Source organism: Petromyzon marinus, chromosome 63 (assembly GCF_048934315.1).
Source record: "Petromyzon marinus isolate PM22_M1 ecotype Great Lakes invasive population chromosome 63, UKy_Petmar_22M1.pri1.0, whole genome shotgun sequence".
NCBI classification, from domain to species: domain Eukaryota; kingdom Metazoa; phylum Chordata; class Hyperoartia; order Petromyzontiformes; family Petromyzontidae; genus Petromyzon; species Petromyzon marinus.
Genome location: NC_133729.1, coordinates 4,611,324 through 4,638,489, shown reverse-complemented (window position 1 = coordinate 4,638,489; position 27,166 = coordinate 4,611,324). Strand labels below are relative to the sequence as shown.

The 27,166-nt window shown below is 46.1% G+C and overlaps 2 protein-coding genes across 3 annotated transcripts in view; both read left to right on the top strand.

The window, feature by feature from the left end:
• Positions 1–5,876, top strand: part of LOC116956012 (myosin-7) — a 36,510-nt gene extending 30,634 nt beyond the window's left edge. For both annotated transcript variants that reach the window (XM_032977398.2, XM_032977399.2), the window contains 7 exons: positions 24–227; positions 470–595; positions 901–1,071; positions 1,655–1,759; positions 4,455–4,550; positions 5,098–5,232; positions 5,774–5,876. In XM_032977398.2, coding sequence (XP_032833289.1) covers positions 24–227; positions 470–595; positions 901–1,071; positions 1,655–1,759; positions 4,455–4,550; positions 5,098–5,232; positions 5,774–5,785 — 849 coding nt within the window. In that variant the 3' untranslated portion in view covers positions 5,786–5,876. The remainder of the gene's footprint in view (positions 1–23; positions 228–469; positions 596–900; positions 1,072–1,654; positions 1,760–4,454; positions 4,551–5,097; positions 5,233–5,773) is intronic.
• Positions 5,877–23,158: 17,282 nt separating this feature from the next.
• The window catches only part of LOC116956011 (myosin-7-like), a 33,313-nt gene continuing 29,305 nt past the window's right edge, over positions 23,159–27,166 (top strand). The window contains exons 1-3 of the mRNA XM_032977397.2: positions 23,159–23,201; positions 24,225–24,278; positions 25,549–25,748. Coding sequence (XP_032833288.1) covers positions 25,554–25,748 — 195 coding nt within the window. The 5' untranslated portion in view covers positions 23,159–23,201; positions 24,225–24,278; positions 25,549–25,553. The remainder of the gene's footprint in view (positions 23,202–24,224; positions 24,279–25,548; positions 25,749–27,166) is intronic.

The following is a 27,166-nucleotide window of genomic DNA, read 5'->3' as shown; positions in this document are numbered from 1 at the left end:
CCACCACCGCTGTACACACACAGGAGGCCCAGCTGCAGCTGGACGACGCCCTGCGGCTGGGAGACGAGTACAAGGAGCAGGCTGCCATGGCTGAGCGGCGCAGCACGCTCATGCTGGCCGAGGTGGAGGAGCTGCGCTCGGCGCTGGAGCAGACGGAGCGCGCGCGCAAGCTCGCTGAGCAGGAGCTCATCGATGCCAGCGAGCGCGTGCAGCTGCTGCACTCGCAGGTGCGTCCTCATCGTCATCGGTGCCCAGAGTCGTCGTCATTATCACAACCATTTATCGTTGTTGTCATCTTGAGTTATTCCACGTGAATTATACGATCCAGGTGCTCAAAATTTGTATTCCTTCCTCCCTCCTGCTCCCTCATTCATCTTCCTCCATCCTGCTCCCTCCTCCCATTCCCATATTTCTCCCTCCCTATCACACATCCACCTCCTGGCCCTCTCTGCTCCATCATGCTCCGCAGAACACCAGCCTGATCAACCAGAAGAAGAAGCTGGAGGGAGACATGGGGTCGCTGCAGAGCGAGGTGGAGGAGGCCGTGCAGGAGTGCCGCAACGCCGAGGAAAAGGCCAAGAAGGCCATCACAGACGTGAGAAACCCCATGAGCCACGGTCCATCCACTGCTGGATGAGCGAATCCCCACATCATCATTCACCATGATCTACTCAATTGTGGATGAAGGATTCTTCATGCCACTACCATTATCATCGTCATCAGCCATGGTCTATCCACTGCTGGATGAAGGCCTCTTGGTAGCATCACCATTATCATCATTATCTTGAACCATGATCTATCCATTGCAAGCTGAAGGCCTCCGCATTGCCACCATCATCAGTGGCTCGTCAATCCGACCTCCTCGGTCGAGAGTCTAACCGGGGTGTCGTGACCTGGCAGGCGGCCATGATGGCCGAGGAGCTGAAGAAGGAGCAGGACACGAGCGCTCACCTGGAGCGCATGAAGAAGAACATGGAGCAGACGGTGAAGGACCTGCAGCACCGGCTGGACGAGGCCGAGCAGATCGCGCTCAAGGGCGGCAAGAAGCAGCTCCAGAAGCTGGAGGCCAGGGTACGGAGAAGGGAGTAAGGTTGGGGTCAGTGCTGTTAGCGAGTACAAATTAAATCTGGCATAGTGCACAAGAAGGTGGTGTTGTTAGATATATAATTTGCCAATGAGCGTCATGTCACCACGTTACCTGTGCCAGGCTAGGTGCACATTGAGGCTACGTGAAGTTGCTGTGCTAGCTGGAAGGTGGTTAATTGGACAGTCCCAGGTGTTATGGGTTAGCCGAGATGAATGACAGATAACAAAATTCATCATGTAGCATTTGCAGGCTTTAACGAGCACCATTCATTTAAGGCCAAGCCCATGAAAAAGGTTGAGATACCACTTGGTACTGTTAGCCTTAGCACACTGATGTTGGCTGTCCCAGGGCCGGGTTAAGGTTCGTGTAGGCCCTCGGCGCTTCTGTTTCGTAGGCCTTCAATGATAACGTTCTACAGTTGGCACTGCTGCTACCCCATGTTACTACCGCTGCTGTCACTCGCTTGTTTCACGCATACTTCGTCCAGCCGCGGGACAGATGTCATTACCGATACTTTCATTATTTAGTCTGTGCCTTATTTCCTCCACCCCTGTGCTCCCCCCGCAGGTGAGAGAGCTGGAGAACGAGCTGGAGGCAGAACAGAGGAGGAACGCCGAGACGGTGAAGGGAGCACGCAAGTACGAGAGGCGTGCAAAGGAGCTCTCCTACCAGGTGATGCACCGCACCAAACTTCACGTGGACAACCGACACGTGTACACATATACACACCGACACGTGTACACATACACACACACACGTGTACACACATACACACTGACACGTGTACACACACATACACACTGACACGTGTACGCACATACTGTATACACACCGACACGTGAAAACAACAACCGCCATTCGCCACTAAATGGCGATAACGTCACCACGACGCTTGGGCCAGGCCATGTGCACCTTGAGGCCACGTGAAGTGTCGAACGCCCGCTGGCAGGTCACGGGACAGACCCAAGTGCCGCGGGTCGACTGACTAAGATGACTGAGATGGCTGGCTGATGCACCACCTGTGCCCCCTACAGTGCCAACCTGCTGTGCTTTAGCCACCCGGCGCTCTGCTCATTGTTGTGAGCGTTGCTCCTCCGCCCTCCGTTGTTGTTGGAGGGCGACTGCCTCCAACTGCCCAGTAGCGTCCTTCACGAGCCTCCTCCACAGAGGCCGATCTTGACACCGCTGGTACCAGTCATCGGCAAGTCCACTCAGCTCCACGTCCTCCTGTACCACATCACTCCATCTCTTCTCTGGCCCGTGCCGCGCCCGTTTAGCCCCCCCGATCCAGCCGAACAAAAGCTGTTTTGGCATGCGGTGGCTGGGCATGCGGGCTACATGACCCAGCCAACGCAGCCTTGCCTGCCGGAGGAGCTCACTGATGGGACCTTACCCAGATCTTTCAAGGATTTGTGAGCTCCTCACACAATCCAGCCTGGTTAAACCCAGGATGGATCGTAGGCAGGCTAGCCTAAATGTTTCTAACCGGCGAAGATATTCCATTAGGGGGGTCCACGTTTCGCAAACGTAGAGAAGGGAGGGAATGACCGTGGCCAAGAAGACCTGAAGCTTAGTGCGGAGCGACAGACCAGGTAGCTTTCACACAGCGTTACGTAACCGATGAAAAGATATTGCCGCTCGACTGATTCGGAGTGAGACCTCTGCTGTTAAACCGGAGCCGGTCATAAGCACACTGCCCAGGTATGGGAAACTCTCCACTCTCTCCACAACTGCCCCATCACCAAATGAGAGTTGTGGGGGTGGAGTGTCCGATTGTACAAAATACCCAGGCAGGTGCTTAGTTTTGGTGGAGCTGATAGTAAGGCCCCATCTCTTAGTGGCACACTCCAGTCTCAGCAGCAGCGTCTCCAACTCCTCCTCTGAAAGAGCAGCTATTACCAAATCATCGGCATACATAACGTGGTTGAGCAATAGGGAGCCATCCCTTGACCGCACCCGGGCATTGATCAGCCTCCCATTATATCTGTACCAAATGGAGATTCCCCCGGTGCAGTTATTGAAGGCTTCACGAACTACGTGGTAAAAAAAAATTTATGTTAAATAATGTGGGAGCCAGAGGACATCCCTGTCGCACCCCAAGGTATACAGGGAATGGCTCTGACTCCCGGCCACGTAGTTTTACCCGGGCCCGCTCACCATCATGAAGGTCCTTAATGATCGTGAGCAGAGGGTCAGGGACTCCAAAAGCACGAAGAACAACCCAGAGCCCAGGCCTACTGATGGTATCATAGGCCTTGACCAGGTCAATAAAGCAGAGATGTAGGTCTTGTTGGAATTCCCTACACCTCTGCTGTAGCAGACGGACAGAAAATATGGCATCTGTGCAGGACCGCCCTTTCCTGAAACCGCATTGGGGCTCTGCAAGCCTCTCCTCATCGTACCTGGCAAGGCGATGTTGAATAATCCTTGCCAGGACCTTTCCCGGCACACTGAGAAGTGAGATGCCCCTTTAGTTGTTACAGTCTGTGCGGTCCCCCTTCATACATACACACATACACACCGACACTATACAACACTATCCTTTGGAGATGACATAAAGGTGATGAACATGGAAGCACCAGGGTGGAGGGCGAGAGGCAGGCCTGTCTGCCCCTACTGGACATTTGCGAAAAAGAGCTTTATAGCTCATCGGATTTCTCCAGTATAAATATTCTGATTCTAATTTGGTCAGCCAGGTCACTCGCAACACTGCCCCGTACACGCTATTACGCAATCCCTACACTCGTCACTAGAGGGCGCGATCATACGTACGAAATATTTATCAAACATAACCACACCCGTTTCAACCTTCTTTTTTGGGTCAGATCGCACAACTAATACGTGTTTCGTAAACTCTGCTCCACCCGACACAAATAATTAATAAAGTGGTCACGTGAACAAAAGTGCCAATGTATTACTGCTTCATCAGCAACACCGGTGGAGGTGTGTTGGAGAGCAATCGACAATTAACTGGGTAGTCCCTGATAGTTGCAACCAGTATCATCAGGCAGTGGCCAGAATTGCATAAAAGATAACCACACCTGTTACATCCACATCTTCTTTGGCCTTCATGGAACCGGTTTAGCATGGTCCGTCACTTCCAACGAGATTAATTTACTTGCATATGTACATTTTCTTGTTCTATTTATCCGTGAGCCGATATTTGATGCACCACTTTTTTTTCCTGACTCTGGGACCCCTTCAGCTGCCTGGGGCACTAAATAATTGCTCAGCGTGTTTATGCCAAGCACTGCAAAAGCGCCTGGTGTTGGGCCCCATAGCTCACGATGCCGTCGCATGTGTGCGCATGCATGCACGTGTGCGTCCGTGTCCTGTGTGCGTGTGTGCACATTTGCACCGAGGGCAGACGGAGGAGGACAAGAAAAACATGGCTCGCCTGCAGGACCTGGTGGACAAACTTCAGATGAAGGTCAAGGCCTACAAGCGGCAGTCCGAGGAGGCGGTAAGAGTCGCAGTGTTCGTGCAGTGCAGGGGGCTCACGTCGATTTAATTTCATCGTTGCCTGCGTTGATTTTCCCAGTGTGTTCCCACCTAAAGCTGGAATCTTATCACATTGTTCCCTTCTGCGAATTGAAATCATGCAATGAGTCACAGTCAAAATACCGTCATATTCGACCATTATATACAACTAAATGCTTCTAATGATCATCATTTAACCCCACATCTCACAATGTCGGACCACTTCACCATCACACACGACATCACCAAACAAACCAACAAACCGCATGCCCACCCCCACATCATGTTCCACCACCATTGCTTCCACAACCACGACCATAACCATCACGACCATCACCATGACCATCACCACCCCCACCATGAACACAACCACCACCATCTCACCAACACCCGCTCCACTTCTACACCACCACACCATGTCCCATCACCACCACTCTACCACCAAACATCGCTCCCTCTACCGCTACCCCTCATCCACGACTCCACCATCTATCACGTTTCCGTGACTGCTCCCACCTCCCCGCCGGCAGGAGGAGCAGGCGAACGGGAACCTGTCTCGCTACCGCAAGCTGCAGCACGAGCTGGAGGAGGCGGAGGAGCGCGCCGACATCGCAGAGTCGCAAGCGAACAAACTCCGCGCCAAGACACGCGACGTCGGCATCAAGGTATAGTACGGGAGTTTACAGGCGTTTATGGTTCAGAGGGGTCTATATGTGGTTGAGAGGGGTGATTGCTTTAAAAATGTTCGTGGGAATGTAAAGAGGTTGGGGTAATACAGAGGTTATGAACTCGTGGTGCATAGCACCCCTGAAAGGCTGCGGCATTGATATCGTTTCGGAGAAATTTCAAATGTCTGCACCACGTTAGCGGTGACAAAGCACAGGAATACACAACATGAAACAAATTATTTACGAACACAACATTGACTGGGGGCGTGGACACGTGATAACTGTTTTGTGACGTGAGTCAGCCTAAGTGTGTATGTGGGGCTAGCGGCTTGGTGGAGTGCAAGGGCGCTGGATCTTAATTGGAGGGCCACTATACCAAAAAGGTTGAGAACCACTGGCGTAATGGGATTGTGATGCAGTAGAGTTATGATATGATGAGGTATGGTTATATATCCTGTACGTTCAACTTTGTGACCAATATATATGTGTGCATAATCTATATGCCCCGTGTGTGTGTACGTGTCCATGTGCTCTGCAGAAAGAAGAGTAACGTGCGGAACGTGTGTAACATGCGTAACCCTTTGTGTATAGAATCTCTTTATTGGGCATACAATATGATTCAATAAAGAGGATACAGCAAACATCGTTCGTCTCGTGTCTGTTTCCTTTTTAGTAGAGGACACACTGTCCACACAACCCTGCACATACACACATACTCAAAAAAATACCCTCGTATAGCCTACACAGTCTCACGTAGAAGGGAAATAATAAAAATAAAACAATAAAATAAAATTCTCACGACGTTTCGGCCACAACGCAAGCAGCCGTCCTCAGGTGAAGAACAGAGCCGTCGGAAAGACAGCGTCCTCATTCGGACGTTGTTCTTCACCTGAGGACGGCTGCTTGCGTTGTGGCCGAAACGTCGTGAGAATTTTATTTTATTGTTTTATTTTTACTTTATTATTTCCCTTCTACGTGACTTTACCGAAAGAACCAATAATACGAATCCCTGCAATCACGAAAGCTCTAAATCGAAAATTAAAATCCTACACAGACTGTTAGGAGAAGTACAGATAGCAAGCATCTATGATGGCCAGCAAGATACACACGCGGGTAGTGGGACCAGCACCATGCCTTGCCACCTTTGTCTTTCCACATATACAAAGATCTCCTGTATAACTTAAACTGACTTAATAAAGAATTAAAGCTTTCGTGACTGCATAAATAACTCATTGTTTTTTTCGGTAAAGTCACGTATGTAGAAATACCATAACATTATATTAAAATAAATCAATCACGACGTTTCGACCGCAACACAAACGATCTTCATCAGGTGTAAAAAACAAATAGCACATAGGGTGACATCAACGCAACACATAGAGAATTCATTCTCGTCTCTCATCTTCTTGTTGTAGTTACCTCCGTGCAGTTTAACGCTCTCTATGTGTTGCGTTGATGTCACCCTATGTGCTATTTGTTTTTTTACACCTGATGAAGATCGCTTGTGTTGCGGTCGAAACGTCGTGATTGATTCATTTTAATATAATTTCATGGTATTTCTACATACGTGAATTAAACTGACTTGTATAGAGTGCTATTAGTAAGCACCTATGAAGGCTGGGACAGCACACGAGGGGGCGGTGTGGCCTGCCCCACGCCCAGCTGTCTTTGTCTCCACATTGCACCAGGTGCTAGGGACCGAGTTGACCTAGGGACGGGCTAAGAAAGGTTCAGATATCACTCACCACTATTAGCTGTAGCACACTGTGCTAACTACTGAACTACACTACAACACACACATACAAAAATAGACAAACAGTTATACTTATATACAAGTTGATACACAAATATACACAATGACGCACGTACACAACACGTATACATGTGCACACTAATTGATACAGACACAGCCACTGATATTCCCCTGTGAGCGATGGTGACATCCCCACATCGACCGTACCATGCTATGCTCATGCAGAGCAGTGGTGGCTGACCGAAGACCACCACCACCAGTCATTCAGAATAATATTCCATTAGACATATGTTCCCATTTAAATACTACCCATTTATAATCATATCCTGGTGATTAAATCTTCATCGTACCATATTGTCCTGATTACAAAACACTTTTTTCAAAACGACCCTATAGTTTGGGATGCTCTTTTGCGGTGGGTATTTTAACCCGGTGAATGAATTGATCTGTAGAGCACGATATTATCAGGAGGTCATGGGATAATTGTAGTCTTTGTTAGCAACAATATAAATACTAAAAAGTTATGGTCAGATCCAGCACTGTTACTGCGAGCACCTATGAAGGTCCGCACATCACACGAGTGGGTGGTGTGACCAGGACCACACAGGGATGTCGTTGTCAGTACTGATTGTTTACACACTGCACCAGGTACTAATTTAAGGCCGAGTCGACTTCGAAGATGCCCAGTACCAGCTCAGATATTATTCGCCACTGATGGTGGACGTGAGCAGAAATCGAACTCGACTCAGCCTCAAATGAGTACCTAGTGCGGTGTTTAAACATCGCCTTGGGGAGACAAAGGTGGTCGTGCATGATGCTGGCCACCCACCCCCTCGTGTACTATGCCAGTATCCGTAGGTGCTAGCTAACAGCACTTGTTCTAAAAGTCTGTTAAGACTATACGGGGGATCTTAGTGCTATCTTTGCTCTTAACAAAATTATAGTGATGATCATGACCTAAAATGTACAATGTAACAGGTATTGCATAAAGATCCCAATGCTAAACAATTACTTGAAAATTATTCAATTGGGTTCACAAACAGCAGCAGCATCGCCCCCTCCTGCAAAAAACACTTGCCAGGACCCTCCTGAAAATAGTTGAAACGGAGCAAGATTTTGCTGGGTAAAACAAGTGTAATAGAAATAATGATGACAATGATTACCTTGGAGCAGTATGTGTTACGTCAACTCAAAGGCAATTCAGAGTCAACAGGTCATTAATGTAACATATATAGTCACGACATAGAACAGAAAACTAATACAACACTGAGTGATGAAATGCCACACACAGTGATGCTATGTGATGTCATGTCATCCACACATCAAAAAAAACGATTGCTGTGCTGCCATCCCCTGGCCACTTCACAGCCCAAGCAAACAACGCCTTTTATTTCCAGGCAGTCTCCGGACTAATGCAGGTTCCGGCACCAGGCCAGCACAGGTACAACAAACCACGGAAAGAGACCAGCAGGATCTAAGGGAATGTAGCAAGCGAGGGGGGGGGGGGGAGTAAGTAAACCAAGCAAAACATTTGCAGGTCAGAGGGCACCAGATTCATAACATGCTCCAGCCGTCCGATTCGATTTTAATCTGGTCTGAGATCCCTCTCCCAAGCACAATCTCAATCACTCTCCTCAATCCCTGAAACCCTCTGATGGAAACTATGCGACTCTGTTGGAAGTGGTACACAAGCACAAAACTGCTAAGCCAGTCTATTAAAAAATATATATTATATTAATTCCAGCCATTCTCAATTCGGCAATAAATGAAGACATCACGCATGCCATGTAGGTATTTTGAACTTCTTTCGCACTGTACGTAGCCAACCACGCTAATCAGAGGTGCGGGGGAAAGACATAAACTCAACACAAAATTAAGTTCAAAGGTGCATAGCTCCCAGTGGCTTCCTAATATCGAAAGAAAGAGCGTTCCAGACGGCCGCAGAAGTGCATCTGAAAGCGCGCGATGCAGTGACTCTCTTTGTTCGATGGCGAGCCAAAAGCCGCTGCTGCGAGGATGACCAAAGTTTGCATGATGTTGGTCATAGGGGTTTTTGACTATATTTCACCATGCTGGTCGGTGCGTGTTGGTTTCTGATGTTGGCTAGGAATATCCACAAGCATATTTTCTAACGCACACACATATATGCCCATCATGCTGCACCGCAGCATAATCTACAATCCTGCCCGACACTCTCCACATCTGGGCACTGGTATTGATGAGCAGTGTTTTGAGTTTTGTAGTGACTGGTTAAGGTAGCATCGATCGAGAAGTTGAGTGAAATCGCGACGTGGTTTAGACGTGTCCACAATGGTAGAAGACTACATCAAAAAGAAACCATAGACCATGAAAGTTGACGGAAAGTGAAAAAGAGGGAGAATGGTGATGGAATAGCAAGAAATTCTCAATGAGGAATTACAGCTTTACTGTGGAGATGGCGATGGATCAAGGACTATGGAGTGAGAGGACTGCAGAAAACGGACCTCACCTCGTGGGACAAACACTTGGAAGATGATATGTTGTAGTCTTTACACAAACGTGCGAAGTGTCCTGGGGACTGATATTATATCCACGGATGGAGATCTGTATGTATGTATGCATGTTGAACTTCTTTCGCACCATACGTATACAACCGTGCTAATCAGAGGTGCGGGGGAAGTAAAACAAAACAAAACACTAAAAACTATTCAGTTTCCTGTCCCCCTCCCCCCCCCCGCACCTCCTGGATGATGGGGATCTGCAACATAGGACAAAGGATGCAAACATGGGAGTCAGGTGAAATGGCGAGAAATGGGGATGGAGCAGGTGGGAGTAAGCTGGAGGTGGCATCCGCGATGATGCCCATAAGTACAAAACCCCGGGAGGACCAGAAGGCAGCCGTGCAACCAACCAGAAAAAAGACTGGAGTCTGGAATGGTGACGTGAACTTTGTACTACAGATGTGTAAGTAGACGCTTTGGAGAGTAATATAATCAGAATCGGGGGTCTTTATTTATACTGGATGAATCCCATGAGCTATAAAACTATTTTTCAAAGATGTCCAGTAGGGACAGGTCAGAAGGCTACAACAACAAACAATACAATAGGAGTACAGAGTATAGGAAAGGTAAGCTCTTCACTTCTTTTTCAGAAGCGAACTGGCCCCAAACGATAGCTCAAGGAAGTCGCTCATTGCGTGGATATTTATTGCAGCCAAATAATCTAAACGCATGTTTCTAAATGTGGAGCGATTGGCATCGTCCAAAAGCAGGACAGGAGAGGAGTGAGAGGAAAATGTCATGGGACGTTTAAGGATGGTCCAGGAGTGGGAGTCATTGTACTCGGCGGAGGTACTCTAAGATGCATTCCATACCTTGGCTGCCACTCCATCACTAGTCTTGCCCATCGGCCTATCACTCCTAGCAATGAGTCCTGGCCAGGCCCATTTACTCTTCTTAAAAGTTAGAATTATGTCTTTGACCTGCATATGTTCTCGAAAATATTTCTCGTTGTGTTCCTAAATGTAACTAAAATATATCAATAAGTTCAAGCTTAACACTGCCTTGACCAACATTTCAGGTTTATGAATGCCTCAATGTCTGTTAATGTAAACCCTGTCCTCACATCAAAAGGTATTCAGGCCCTCATAGTTTTAATGGGGTAAACTCTGCTCTGAAGAAGGGCCATCACCTGAAACTAATAGTGTTCTTTAATGTATAACTAACAAACATGGTGTATTTTTTTATTGGCCTCGATATTTAAGACACTGAGAAGGGAGATGCACCCCAAACTTGTATCCGGACTTAATATAGCTATACAAATCTGGTAACACACATACCTATTATTATTACATTATTATCATTACCTACTGGATTATGAGATGCACCCTCAACTTTTACTTTAAATACAGGGGGGAGGGGGTGGGTACTGTCTTGTAATCTGGAGAATAAGATATATATGACTGCCTCCCTCAATGCACCCAATCGCTTCAGACCTCAATCTAAGCAAGGTTATAATTGCAATAAGAATATATAGCACCAACATTTACAGAATCAGCAGCATCATTCAGGCTGTTAAAAAAAAGAGTAACAGGACTTTGGCAGGATACATCACCTGAAACTATTCATGTTAGCAGGGGATGATGAAGTCAGTTAATGTGCATAAAATTCCAGGAAACTTGAGTAGGCCTGCACCCAGCAGACCATAACTGACGATCATGATGATAGCACTTAAAGGCAACTGCATCTCGAGACGCTGCACAAAATAGTGGGATATGCCTCAGGAAGGGGAGGAGTGGGGGGGGAGAGGGGTGGGTTTACACTTTTTTTAAAGAGAAGTGACAATCATTGGAAAAATTTAAAGGCATTGATCCCAGACTTGAACAGGAGTGGTGAGTTGAAAGCACAGATGGTTGAGGCAACAGAACTTCAGACTACGGGGGCAGGGGTGGAGAACAAGTGACCTCCAACACAGCCAAGGTTGGCTTGGTTTTGACCGTGGTTGCTCAAACAGACAACATGGGGAGAAGAGTAGTCGAGTGGCATGGGAAAGGTAAATGTGCAGCCAAAGGTGCAGCCCTGAAATTACTTGTCCACGCCACTGCTGGTGGAAGGACCTCCACTATAGAGGGAGCTCCAGAGAATGCTGTTAGCAGGTATATTGGTCGATTCTTCCACTCTAGCAAGATGTCTTACAAGAAGTGGAAGCACCCACACTTTACACATGCAACTTGCCCATCGACTTAAGTGTGGTGGACTCATACTGCTGGCTGGAGAGTACTATTACCTTTCAGGTTGAGGCTGAGTCACCGTCGGCGGGGCCTCCCCCAATACCAGTTCAGATATTCAGGTATCAATCGCCACAGATGATAGCTACGTCCAGAAATCAAACTCTTGTCGCACGGTTCAGAGCACCTGGAGGAATTGTCTATTTGTGTGTGGTTAGCTCACTACGCTATGAACCCGGTGACCGAAGTCAGATTCCTAGCCACGGCTAACATAAGTGGCGATTGATTTCTGAATATCTTAACTGCTACTGGCAGGGCCTCGCTGAAGGTGGCTTCAGCATTTAGAAACACACGTTTAAGATTATTTGGCTGCTATAAATGTCCACATGATAAGCCACTTCGTTGAGTTATACAGTGAGGAAAAAAAGTATTTGATCCCCTGCTGATTTTGTACGTTTGCCCACTGACAAAGAAATGATCAGTCTATAATTTTAATGGTAGGTTTATTTGAACAGTGAGAGACAGAATAACAACAAAAAAATCCAGAAAAACGCATGTCAAAAATTTTATAAATTGATTTGCATTTTAATGAGGGAAATAAGTCTTTGACCCCCTCTCAATCAGAAAGATTTCTGGCTCCCAGGTGTCTTTTATACAGGTAACGAGCTGAGATTAGGAGCACACTCTTAAAGGGAGTGCTCCTAATCTCAGCTTGTTACCTATATAAAAGGCACCTTCCACAGAAGCAATCAATCAGATTCCAAACTCTCCACCATGGCCAAGACCAAAGAGCTCTCCAAGGATGTCAGGGACAAGATTGTAGACCTACACAAGGCTGGAATGGGCTACAAGACCATTGTCAAGCAGCTTGGTGAGAAGGTGACAACAGTTGGTGCGATTATTCGCAAATGGAAGAAACACAAAAGAACTGACAATCTCCCTCGGCCTGGGCCTCCATGCAAGATCTCACCTCGTGGAGTTGCAATGATCATGAGAACGGTGAGGAATCAGCCCAGAACCACACGGGAGGATCTTGTCAATGATCTCAAGGCAGCTGGGACCATAGTCACCAAGAAAACAATTGGTAACACACTACGCCGTGAAGGACTGAAATCCTGCAGCTCCCGCAAGGTCCCCCTGCTCAAGAAAGCACATATACATGCCCGTCTAAAGTTTGCCAATGAACATCTGAATGATTCACAGGACAACTGGGTGAAAGTGTTGTGGTCAGATGAGACCAAAATGGAGCTCTTTGGCATCAACTCAACTCGCCGTGTTTGGAGGGGGAGGAATGCAGCCAATGACCCCAAGAACACCATCCCCACCGTCAAACAGGGAGGTGGAAATATTATGCTTTGGGGGTGTTTTTCTGCTAAGGGAACAGGACAACTTCACCGCATCAAAGGGACGATGGACGGGGCCATGTACCGTCAAATCTTGGGTGAGAACCTCATTCCCTCAGCCAGGGCATTAAAAATGGGTCGTGGATGGGTATTCCAGCATGACAATGACCCAAAACACACGGCCAAGGCAACAAAGGAGTGGCTTATGAAGAAGCACATTAAGGTCCTGGAGTGGCCTAGCCAGTCTTCAGACCTTAATCCCATAGAAAATCTGTGGAGGGAGCTGAAGGTTCGAGTTGCCAAACGTCAGCCTCGAAACCTTAATGACTTGGAGAAGATCTGCAAAGAGGAGTGGGACAAAATCCCTCCTGAGATGTGTGCAAACCTGGTGGCCAACTACAAGAACGTCTGACCTCTGTGATTGCCAACAAGGGTTTTGCCACCAAGTACTAAGTCATGTTTTGCATAGGGGTCAAATACTTATTTCTCTCATTAAAATGCAAATCAATTTATAACATTTTTGACATGCGTTTTTCTGGATTTTTTTGTTGTTATTCTATCTCTCACTGTTCAAATAAACCTACCATTAAAATTATAGACTGATCATTACTTTGTCAGTGGGCAAACATACAAAATCAGCAGGGGATCAAATACTTTTTTCCCTCACTGTAGATCACTTGTCCCAGATCACGCGCTTCTCTATTATAAAACACAATGTCTGAATGGATCCAATGTCGAGCAGCTGATATCTCAAACACGCATTCCGCCCTGTGTGGGGGGTCGAGGGGGAGGGGTTGGGATAATGGGGGGTGGGGAGCGATGGGAGGCATGGTGGGGGGAGGGAGGTGGGGGGGGGCAGCCGTGCCACTTGCTCGCGTTCCTCACTGCTGTCGCCACGCGCTGTGTCCTTTAACGGGAATTGTCCCGGACAAGAGAGACGCATTATATATTTAATTCTTTATCACACGAAAACTTTTCCACTCGCATGTGAGGGGTTGGGTGGAGGGGATGGTTGCGGTGGCAGGGGTGGGTTGCGGGCGGAAGTATCCGGGGTGTGCGGGAGTGTAGAGTGCCAGGTGGTAAGAGATGTTCTGGTGGAGGTGAGAGGGAGGGATGGGGAGAGATGAGCATGTGAGATTCTGGAATGGCAAGGGATGTGTTGGCCAGGTGAGGGATGGTGATAGGTGTGCAGGGGGGGAGGGGGGGGGCAGTGAGGGATGGTGAGAGGGGTGTGTGGGACAAGCGAGGAATGAGAGGTGTGTGGTGCAAGTGAGGAATGAGAGGTCATGAGTGTGGTGCAAGTGAGGAACGGTGAGAGGGATGCATGGGACAGGTGAGGGATTATCCAAATATGCGCCGGAGAGGTCAGGGACGAGCGGTGTATCGTGTAGGTAAGGGATGGTGACGGTGATGTGAGGGGTTATGAGGGATGGTGACGGGGTGTTCAGGAAAAGGGAGCGATGGTGAGAAGGGTGCAGTGGGTGGTGATAAGTTATTGATTGGGGTGTGTAGGGAGAGGTGAGGGATGGTGAGAGGGGTGCAAGGAGGTGCAGGGATGTGGAGAGGTGTGGAGAGGTGTGCAGGGGGGGGGGGGGTATAAGAACTCATCCCTATATGGCATTGCCCAATGTTCCAGTAATACTTTTATATAATTACCAGCCACCTGCTCCGCCTCTCCCTCGCCATGCCCCCCCCCCCCCCGTCTCCGTCCCCCACACGACAAAGAACAATTGCTCTACTCATGACCCCTCCATCCCCCCAACCCCAGTCCCAAAAATAGGCATTTAAACACGCACACAAAGACAAAAGCACTTAACTACACACGTGTATATAAGCACTTAAACACGGACACACAGTCACTTAAACCCATACACAGGCACAATGATCCCCCATATAGCCTTTAACAAACTGATGGGGCAAGAGCTGTTAGCAAGCACCTATGAAGGCCATCAAGGCACACGAAATGGTGGTTGCCAGAACCACACTTGGCCACCTTTGTCTCCCTAGTGGCGATGTTTACACACTGCACCAGGTACTCATTTGAGGCTGAGTCGACCAAGGCGAGGCCCAGGACCGGTTCAAATATTCATCACTGTTGGTCATGAGCAAGAATCAAACTCGGGTTGCCGGATTCTTGGCACAGTGTGCTAACCACGACACTACTGCTCTCCACACAATGATCAACCGTATAGCCTTTAACAGACTGTTGAGGCAAATGTTGTTAGCGAGCACCTATGAAGGCCGGCACGACACACGAAGAGATGGTGTGCCAAGAACCACTTCTGCCTGCAAGTGTCTTCTCATTGCTGTTTTTTTTTTATACACAACGCACCCAGGATTGATTTAAAGCTGAGTCGACTTAGGGGAGGCCCAGTACCAGTCCAGATATCACTCACTAAATTCATGTCACAGGGTTTGTAGGATGCTGCACTGATCACTTCTCTACCTCTCCCCACCTCATTCTCATTTTGCATGGGGTTTGAAAAAAGCAACAGGGCTACAATTGTATTTTACATTTTGTGAACCATTCGATGGCATCTGGGGTAGCTTAGTGGAGTCCGCTTGTTCCACCAGAATACACGTGTTTTAGGTAATCATCATTGATATGCATGATGGATTGCACCTCACCGCATTCACAATTTGGCGGGTCCCTGATATTCCATTTACAGAGGAAATATCCACACCTTCCATGTGCTGTTTGGACACGGCTGAGAGCGGTCGACTGTGCGTTGGGTCAGACGCAAACAGACATACACGCAAACATACTCACTAAGACAGCAACAAGGCATGCAGGAATTACTGATAACATTCCAAAAGGAAGCACATTGCGATAACGTGGAGAGGATCTCCTTCAATGGGTGTGTACCCAGCAGAATAGCTCTTACAGAGCTCTCTGGCAATGAACACAGCTCGATTAAGACTCCACTAACAGAGGCGACCTCGCACATTATCATCTTATCACAAATCCAGTAACCTGTTATATACCTCAATCAGGGTCTAATGTTGACAAAATCATGTTAGTCAGGTCACGTAAAAAATCGCAGATCAAATGAAAACACAAAAACCCAGCACACAAGGGCCCTATTCACAGCCAACACCAAATTACATCACCCTGGGGATGCCTGTTAGGGTGCTACATTTCAACATGGACAAAATATCTGCTGCAAAGATACAGGCTACTAGGCTGCAAGATACTCAACTTTCAATATTGGCTGCTGGCCAAAATGGCTACAATCCAATTACCAATCCCTGGATATTATGCAATTACCACTCATCGCTATTGCCAATATGGTATAATGACCTACATCTCAGAACGCATCCCAGCAGAAATAACCTCGATATTAGCACGGTTGGCTACGTACGGTGCGAAATAAGTACAAAATACATACATACATACATAGGTGGGTGGTGGCAGCGCACGCCTGTAATACAGCTAGGTGGAGGCGAGGATTGGTGGATCGCACAAATGTTGTAAAAACCCATTCTTGTGGACATTGAGGTGTCACACCCTGGCTTGCCAGAAGACAGTTCAGCAAAAATTGTGGACTATCCCCCTCTGTCCCTTCGGAATGGGATAAAGTATTGCCCCCTTGCACACGTGGGTTTTCTCGGGGCAATTCGGTTTCCACCCATATGTATTAACATTCATTAATTGGCTGCAAGCATCTTAATATAGAGGACTGCAGAACTTGGGCAATTGTTGGCACCGGCTCCCACTTGTTTGCAAGCCACAGAACCTTAAATGGCCTTCGCCACTGCTACTGCACATAAGCCACTATTAAATGGATGTGGGTGACTTAAATAACCACCATACTATTTGGGGCTACCCACAAGTAACCCCTCATTTTGACTGCTTCAGTGACTCCACTGTACGAGGCAAGGTAGCAGTGAAAGGCAGAGACAGTGGAGGGACTGCATTTCACGCACCAGAGCCGGCAAGCACGGAGCCTCATTCGCAAACTGGAAGGTGGACATCCACAACAAGATCGGGCACTGAAAGCTTAGCTGATGCCATCCCTGTTTAACTGCTTCTCAATTCAAAAGCACAAACGATGCAAGACCATAAACGACCACAGCAAAACATGATTCTGGCAAAATCATGCCAAAGCTCCCGAGAGCCCTCAAACTTAATTTCTCCGTTACAATAGAATAGGTAGTCTCTGCCCTCAAAGTTAGCAAGGCTGCTGGCCCTGATGGAATCTATCCAGAATTATTTTTTTTAAACCTGGGCCCCAGCACACGATAATGGATAACCTGCCTAACCACTGCCATCCAAACGATGGGGAAAACACCGCAGCTCTGGTGACAAGCAAAGGTTGTCACCATTATCAAATATGGTAAGGAATGTGATGACCCAAAACACTATTGACCAAAGTCCCTCCTCTTCACCTTAAAACTGATGGACCGAATGGTCGTCGTCACGGCCTCGTGAATGGAACAGGCAGGATTTCAGTCAATGGAAATACCAGTCATCAAGTGCCGGCACTGATCTTCTTCTTCGTGGCTCCTGTCCAACCTAGAAAGTATTTTCCCAATATTCTGCTGGCATTGCCAAATCTTGAGGAGTTAATTGTGGTGCTGCAGGACATCTCAGGATGATACTACGCTATATGGCATGACAGTCTGATGAAACAGCACTACAACTCCGGGCCAGCCGTCCTCACCACCTGATTAGCAGCCTCCCCGAGGGACTCGTGCTCGTGCCATCTCTTTTCAACATAGACACTCATGACCTACCCTCGACGCCTTCACGCATATTAGTGTACGTCGACGATCAAGCATTTGGCTGCACAAATACCAATTTGCCAGAAATCAAAACCACCCTGAACAAAGACCTGAAAACACTGGATGTGTCTTAGCGCCTCCATCATAATCCACAAAAAGATTCTGACCTCAACCTCCCACCTAAGCAATCGAGACGGTAACGATGAACCAACATACCTCGGCATTATGCTCGACTGGAGCCTAACTTTCCGAGAACACGTTAGCTATCGAGGGCACACATTCACAAATTCACTGGTTCAAGATAGGGAGCAACCACTCCGGTTCGTCGGACAGTGACCATCTCCATCGTAAACTCTGTAGCTAAGTATTGCGTGCCAGTATGGATTCAACGTGCACAAAATCTTGAACGCTGAACTAAAGACCACAATGAGTACCATCAACGAGAACACCGTGGCTTCCCACGCTTTCGAACATCATGCCACCCGACATCTGCGGAGCAGCGCCAATGATAAAAGAATGACCGAGTCATGTTTAACCAGAATTTCCGATTCGCGATGATCTGCTGCCATATTGCATAAGTTAATTCATGGCAGTACTGTTGTACCATGTTGTCTTCCTAGCAGATGATTGGCTGGGTTTAGTGAGAGTGATGACGTCATCCCTAGCAACCGCACTCATATCACTGAACATTGCAATACTGCTAGGACATTTATTACTACTGGGAATCTACCAACGCATTCTGGATGTTACTACAGTCACAGTTATATCATGGGACCTTTTTGCCGGTATCAAAGTATGAAAAATGAGAATAGGTTGCACCCTTTCTGGCAATAAAACAGGTGTTAAGATGTTCAAACACCAAAAGTATCTAAAAGGTATATAATTGGTGTTTGAACATCTTAACACCTGTTTTATTGCCAGAAAGGGTACAACCTATTCTTATTTTTCATATAATCACAGTATTGAGACAATATTTTACAAGCATTTTGGCTACGCTTCACAATGCCATCACAACAAATAACGCAAAAACTAGACCATGCACGTGCTTCAATCCCTTGAAAAAGGCTCTACGTATCTCAAAGATCTGGTGCAGGACTGCTGTAATTGCGATTCCCAAAAACTGGCAAAGCCCCCAACATACCCCAGGAACTACCGACCTATATCCCGACTGTGCTCCATGTGCAAGCTCATGCAGAGGCTGATATTTCGATGGACATTTGCCATCTGAACAGGCTGGCCTTCAGGTGGGGCGTCCGGACTAAAGGCCAAGTCCTCCGCCTGACTCAAGAGGCTGAGGATACGTTTGAGGCTGGTCAGAAGGTAGACCTTATCGCAGCCTATGTCACCATCTAGCATGCTGGCCTCACTGAAAAACTGCTACATACCATCGCATGTCGGGCATTCGCCAGCATCATAACGGAAATTATGAGCAACCACAGTTTCATCCTATTAATCAGAGACCCAAAAAATCAGGTTACAAAGACTTTCAATTGGTCTAACACAGAAACCTGTATAAGCACCACTTCTGTTTAATATCCATACAAATAACCTTCGAAAAACCGCAGCTCAGAAGTGCAAATTCATAGCTGACGTAGGTTTTAAAGCAACCAGAGAAAAACTGGACGAGATCGGTGATGTGCTCAGCCTAGATATAACCATGCTAGAAATGGAAGGTCAGTACAACCTTCCATCTCAACCATCAACAGGCCAAGACCTTGACGTGAGAGTACGCAGGCTTCCCCCCCTTTTCATGAGGATGCCAGAAGCTACTTGGAAGTAAAACTTGACAGGTGCCTCACTGGCTGCATTCACCTGGAGAATCTGAAAGGGACAGTTTAAGTTCTGGTAACCCTAATCAGGTAACTTGCTGACATGTCACTGGGACATGTCAGACAGTCCTTATCTGTCTGTCTATGCACCAGCTGAGTAATGCACAGCCATCTGGTGTCATAATCACCACCTTTATTTACTGGAGAGGTTACTGAATACTGCAGTGTGTATTATTGGTGGCTTCCTAATGGCTTACACCAGTGTTCCTCTGACACAGCTGAAACGTGACACCATCACGCAAACATTTGTCTGGCATGCTGTGGCAGACAAGAATGCCATATTCCTTCACTGTCTTGTCTGTCCTCTACCAATGGCAGTCAGACTCCTGATGTGTCAACTGAGAAGCTGGCAACGATACCTCGAACTGCTATGGGTGCCCCTAGTATCAACAAGCTTTGTGACAGAAGCTCATGGTCTTGTGGCTCGCAGTACCAGAATTATCCCATCAACTGCTGCACATTGTAGGACCTTGTCCCAACTGATTGTTACTTAGTGGTGACAGAAAAACGGGGATGCAGATCAGACTGCATTACACCTCCACTACCCAACAATCACGCGTGGATGAGCATCAATACCCAGATTGTCTTGGACCAGGCTTAACTGTTATGTGGCCATTTGAGTTTTTGCACACTGATGCACCATCTTGCTTTGTGTGCCACCCTTACATGCGATTGTGCAGCTGCTCACATAAACAGCTGTCCCATTGTTGAGTGCTGTCCATTACAGGGACAATAAGGTAAAATTAGAAGGCAGATTGTACTAAATTAAGTGGAGATCAAGTCGTTAAGTCTCTTGGATATAGACCTTGAATAATAAACGCAAGAAGAACACGAACGATGTTCACTGCTCGTCTATACATCACACGTGTAATGGTCATGATCATGGAGATTATAAGGAATGCACAGACAGACTTGATGATGATCATGATGCACCCAGAGACACGATGATGAACCAAAGTACATGATGATAAATGATATACCCAGAGATATGATGATGGACCCAGAGACATAAAGATGACGATAATCCTAGATAATGATGGTCATGATACAGACACGATAAAACATTTTTTTTATCACATTTGCTGAGCGCAGGCCCCAAACCCAAATAATTAACAATGGCCAGCTCTATTTAAGATGCAATAGCCCAGGTGATATGTGTTTGCATTGATTAGGGTTGTAAGAACCTGATAAGTTCTAAAAGTCGAGTAGTGTGAATAAATAAACTCAAGGAGTAGTGTTTTGACCAGCACGATGGTGGTTGAAAAAAGTATTAATGAAACAAAACAGCCAGTCTGATGGCTGGTTGATGGACAGTCCTATTAGGGGCCGTCCATAAATGACGTCACGCGATTTTGGACGATCTTTGACCCCCCCCCCCCCTCGTCACACGGCGTCACAAAAAGTCAGACCCCCCTCAAATATGACGTCCCAAAGCTCTGCCCCCCCCCCCAAAAAAAACATGCTTCACATTTTCTTGTTGTGGTTTTCACACCCGATGATGATTGCTTGTGTTGCAATCGAAACGTCGTGAGAATTGTATTGTTTTATTTTAATTATTTTATTATTTCCCTTCGACGTGACTTTACCGAAAGAACCAAGAATATGCTTCAAATCGCTTTAAACTATTGTCATTGTAGCGCGTATTTAATGTGGCGCTGCACTCTGACGTTGTAGGAGAAAACATTTATTAAAAAGTCTATTTAATTAAGTAGAGCGTATTGTCTATATTTATTTAAAGTTGCGCATTTTGATGTGACGTCACATTTCTCAAACCCCCCCCCCCTTCGTCACACATCGTCACAAATGTCTGACCCCCTCCCCCGCCCCCCCAGGTGCGTGACGTCATTTATGAACGGCCCCTTAGCGCAGTTTGCGATGTACGGTGCGAAAGTAACAAAACAAAACATAGTCCTCAACATGAATAGAGGAATCAATCATTGAAAGCTCACGGGAAACAGTAATCACGGGAGCAACAACAAAATAGTGATAAGGAGGGTACTAAGCATCATTGAGGGAGTCAATGGAGTGACTCCATGAATGCTGGATCATCCTATCAAGGATAGTATTGTTAGTTACGAACTGGGTGCTCCACTCCAGATATAACAACAGAATTCCAACTTTGGCAGAATTTGTATGTTGTACGGTCGTAATAAAGTTTCAGAGTTAAAGAAGAAAAATAATGGTAAGCTTATTCAATCACTCCTTAATCATATTAGACATAGACAATTGATTTAAGCTGGAAGGACCTCATGAGCCATTAAGCTTTTTTTACAAGTGTCCAGACCAAGCTGGTCAGCAATGACAGTTGTCTGAGGAAGTTGAATGGGTAGATAAAGACATACACTTGAACAATAACCACATAAAATAGAAAAGGGAACATAGCAATACTAAACAAATTATACGAACGATACTTACAAATTTAGTTGCAAATAATTTATAGTTTAGCCATTCCGTGACAAGCACCCCACATAAAAAAATATATCGGCCCCTGCCTCACGTTCCAACTCTGTTATGTGCCTGATTAATCTTGTTCTAAATTAATAACCCAATCATTCTTTTGTGGAAGGCAGTGGGGTGACAAGAGGGGGCGACAAAGAGGATAGTTTGAGAGACAGGAACAGGCATGAAAGAACATTTAACCAGGTCATGTTGCCAGCCAGGAGTCATTTAATTAAATATCACAGAGAAATAGAACCCCGATCATAAGCTCATATAGCAACATAAGTCAGTCATATTCTTGTGTTGCAGTCGAAACGTCGTGAGAATTTTATTGTTTTATATTTTTATTATTTTATTGTTTCCCTTCTACGTGACTTTACCGAAAGAACTAAGAACATGAATCCCTGCAGTCACAGAAGCTTTAAATAAAAAAAATGTCAGTCAGTGAAGTAGTTTATTTTTGGTAAGGTCCATTAAGCCAATAAGCTCTTTGTCAAAACGGCTGAGCATGTTACATGAGAAGAGAGGGTTCACATGGGTTGCAGAGAACAAAAGCAGGAACATTTTTATATACATGACTAATAAATAATAATTAATAACCAATACTACGTACAATGGAAATCTAGTAAGGCAGGGTGGAATGTTGACTCCCCTCCATCCATGCATCCCTCCATACATATATCTATCCACCTATTCGTATATTCCTCCCTCTAACTATCCCTCCCTTCCGTGACCTCCGCTGTTCAGAGCAAAGGTTAAGATCACTGCCATAATGGAAAGGAGTCGAGTTGCTGCAAAATGACTGTGTCCTGCCACCCACGAATACCTAACCCCCACCCGACCACACTCTCTCCCTCCAACCCCCTGCCCTGTCCCTGGTAGAATCGGGGTAACGAAGGCACTCTAGCCCATTGATCCCTGCCGCCCTCTAACAGCACGATGGGAGGGGGGGGGGGGGGGCATTGTGAGGGGGCAATGGAGGAAGAGACAGTGGAGGAGGCATTTGGAGGGAACAGAGGGGGCTTTGGTGGGGAAAGACACGGGGTAATGGAGGTGGGGGGGGTCATTGACGCAATTGGGGGTCATCGAGAGAGATTGGGTGGGGGTCTGGGTATTTTGCTTTAAAACCACACCACGGGGTAGTGCAAACACTCCCAGTCCTCTATCTCTGGGTGAGTGTGGGATGTGTGTGTGGTTGGGTGTTAGTGTATGTGGGGTGAGTGTGGTTTCAGTGTGGGTTGAGTGTGTGATGTATGTGATGGAGGTGAGTGTGGGGTGATAGGCGCTCTCTAACAGCACTTACCCCAACATAGTGTGCTGATTTAGTGGTTCCATTGATTCTGTATACATGTAGGGTGAGGGTAGTGTGAGTGTGGTGTGTGTGTTATGAAGGGATGAGTTAGTAGACTTTTCCTGGTAGGATGGGGATGGTTTAGTTTTATTTAAAGTTTTTGGGTGATTTGTTGACCTTTCTCGTACTCTGTACTACTATAGTGTTTTTGTATTGTTTGTTTTTGTAACGTTCTTACCCGCCCCTACAGGACATCTGTGAAAAAGAGCTTCATAGCTCATCGGTTATCTCCTGTATAAATATTCTGATTCTGATAGTGGGCAAGGTAGTGGAGAAAATGAGTGTGAGATGTGCTGGCTAACAGCACTTGCCCCTCAGTGTGTACTGCTCGCATGGAATCTTTCTCTTCTATGTAAAGTATAAACATTATGTGGATGTATATTTGTACGTGTATATACTGCATGCGTATATGTGTTTGTGTTATATGTGTCAGTTGGGAGCTGTAGCGTAGCGGTTAGCGCGCTGCGCTACGAACCCGGCAACCCAGGTTCGATTCCCAATCACGGCCAACACCAGTGACGATTATCTGAACCGGTCATGGGCCTCCCCTAGGTCAACTCAGCCTTAAATGAGTACCTGGTGAAGTGTGTAAAAACATAGCCACTGGGGAAACAAAAGCAGTCAGACGTGATGTTGAACACCCATCCCTTCGTGTGCCGTGCCAGCCTTCATAGGTGCTCACTAACAGCACTTTCCCCAACAGTCTGTTGAGGCTATATGCGGGATTTTGTCTTTGTGTTATAAAAAATATATATAACATTCTGGAACCGTGAGTGACGGAAAAGGCTATGAAGAAAGACCTTCATCCAGCAGAGGACTGATCATGGCTGATGTGTGTGTGCAGGCTGTACTGGTCCTGCCCTCCTTGCATCACCTGTGACCTGACCAAGAAAATAAGGTGAGACCAGTTCTAATCCAGGAGAGCGTATTTTTCTTGTTCGCTCACACCTTTATAATTCACGACTCCTCATCACGCACACCTAATGTTGATATTGATAATAGCTCTTATGATTAATAATCTGCTTTGTCTACTCCGCTGTTGCTCCTGCTGTTGATGCCAAACATGATTTTGACGACTGATTATAAATATAACTTTTTAAATAATTTACAGCACCTTGTCAACCCATGGCCATATCGATCATGGGGGTGTTTAACCTTACTTCACCAGACTGGTCAATAAGGGCTGTTGGTAAAGTGGTGGGAAAGAGTCCCAGGATCGGTTCAGATATCACTCGCCACTGAAGTTAGCCATGCCCAGGACTCGAATGTGGGTCCAATATCGCAGTGCGTATATCGCTGTGCCACTGCTCCACCATTTGCTCCTTATGATGATGGTAATTGTTGCTACTAATCATGATGATGATGCTAACAATGATGCACACGCGCCCACAAGGGTGGGTAACCTAGAGACGTGGAATCCCTCCAGAAAGGTGCAATTCACTGATTTTATTCAACGCACGTACAGATACAATAAAATCTTAATTCATATAAAATAAGTACAAAAATGTATTGTGAGCCAACATCAATCGAAACAAAGAAAAAGTCAAGTAAAAAAAGTAGATATTGACTGCATTTTTCTATGAAGACACTATCTGATCCGTAGAGGTGGACTTTCACAGGGTAGGGAACACAAATTCAAAATCTCGAGCACTTGAGTTTTTCACTGGACTCTGGGAACCTCTCGTGATCACTTCAACAAAATAAACTTGAAATTTGATGTCACTGGAGCGGTGTAAAAGATATAGGGTTAGAACCATGAGACTCAAGTGGATAATCCAATCCCTGATCGTGCAAGGTCTTGTGTAGGTCAGTAAAATTACCTTTAAGGTGCTTTGACACCGCAGGCCACAAAGTATGGGCCTGACATGGCATGATCGAGGTAAACCTGTCAGCAACCTGGCAGTTACATTCTGCACCAGCTGAAAGTGGTGAATATCCCCCCCCCCCCTTTATCACAGGACATATTATATTAAATAAACCCCCAGGGAAATATTTACCCCCAAGGCATAAAATAGTCAAGGCAGGCGGTCACAAAAGCGTGGAATCAACGTTGGAAGATTATGAGGTAGGCCGGGATGTTTAATCCGGGTGATATTAATCAGATGGTAAATCGAGGTCTTCATGATGATGATGATGAAGATGATGTTGATGATGCTGCACACCCCCAGCAAGGATGGCTGACCTGTCGGAGTTCGGAGAGGCGGCGCCCTTCCTGCGCAAGTCGGATAAGGAGCGTCTGGAGGCACAAACGCGGCCCTTTGACATGAAGAAGAACGTCTACGTCAATCACCCCAAGTGCGAGTTCATCAAGGCCCTCGTGCAGAGCGTGGACGGCGGCAAGTACACAGTGGAGACGGCGGAGGGTGAAGTGAGCTGCACACACGCATGGACACACACCCATAGATGTCCGCAGAAACACAGATGTAATACATTTAGATACAAACACACATGCATATATATGTAAACACAGATACATAGCCATTTGCAATCCATTGATATGTGCAGACATGCATAGACGTACCAATAAATGTATGCAGACACATACATATGGAGTACCTATGGAAACCAGACAGTGGATACCTTGGAGGGACAAGTAAGCATAGACATACACATAGATATGTATGTTGAGCTTCTTTAGCACAGTACGTAGCCAACCGTGCTAATCTGAGGTGCATATATACAGTTATGCACTTAGATACATATATAAACATACAGACATGCCCTTAGATTACTATAATGTGCTTTTATCTGGTATTGTCATGCTACTGCTTGACTACAATTTGGAAAGAAACATGTTGCTGCCAGAGTTTTAACAAGAACCAAGAAATATTAACATATTACCCGTTTGGGATACTATCACTGGCTTCCTAGCTGGTTCAATATTGATTGTAAGGTGCTGCTTCTGACATAATAAGCTCTACATGAACACGGTTTCCCCCGCCTACCTAAAACGATTTTTGACTCCATGTCCCGAGTTGGCCTCTTACAGGACAGCTTGCAGTTGCGCTCATGATCCAAATGGTTGGAGTACAAAAATTAAGATCAGAGCATTTGCCGATTGAGCCCATAAACTGTAGAATAACTACCATGATAATCAAGTGAGGATACAAATGTTCGATTTAAAGCTTTCGTGACTGCAGTAATTCATATTCTTAGCTCTTTCGGTAAAGTCACGTTGAAGGGAAACAATAAAATAATAAAATATATATAAAACAATAAAAATTCTCACGACGTTTCGACCATAACACAAACGGTCGTCATCAGGTGTGTCGGTTTGCATTTAATTAATGCTTGTTTGTGTTATGGTCGAAACGTCGTGAGAATTTTTATTGTTTTATATATTTTTTATTATTTTATTGTTTCCCTTCAACGTGACTTTACCGATAGAGCTAAGAATAAGCATTCATACTCTTGTAAATGATATTGTATTTATTGCTTTTACTGATTTAAGACATTTAAATGTATTAAATATTTCCGCTTCTTAAAGATCCTTTCATGAAAGGCGCGATGCAAAAATAAAGATGGATCCTTATTTTCTTTTTAAATACAGCGCCTTTACTCGAGGTGCTTAGCATATTCTTGGTTCTTTCGGTAAAGTCACGTTGAAGGGAAACAATAAAGTAATATATATAAAACAATAAAATTCTCACGACGTTTCAGCTGTAACGCAAACAGTCATCATCAGGTGTGAAAAACCAACGGCAAGAAACATTTGAAAGAAGTGGCGGTTTGTATTTATTTATTTTTAAAACGTTAGCACCACGGATAGCGATTTGGCAGTTTGTT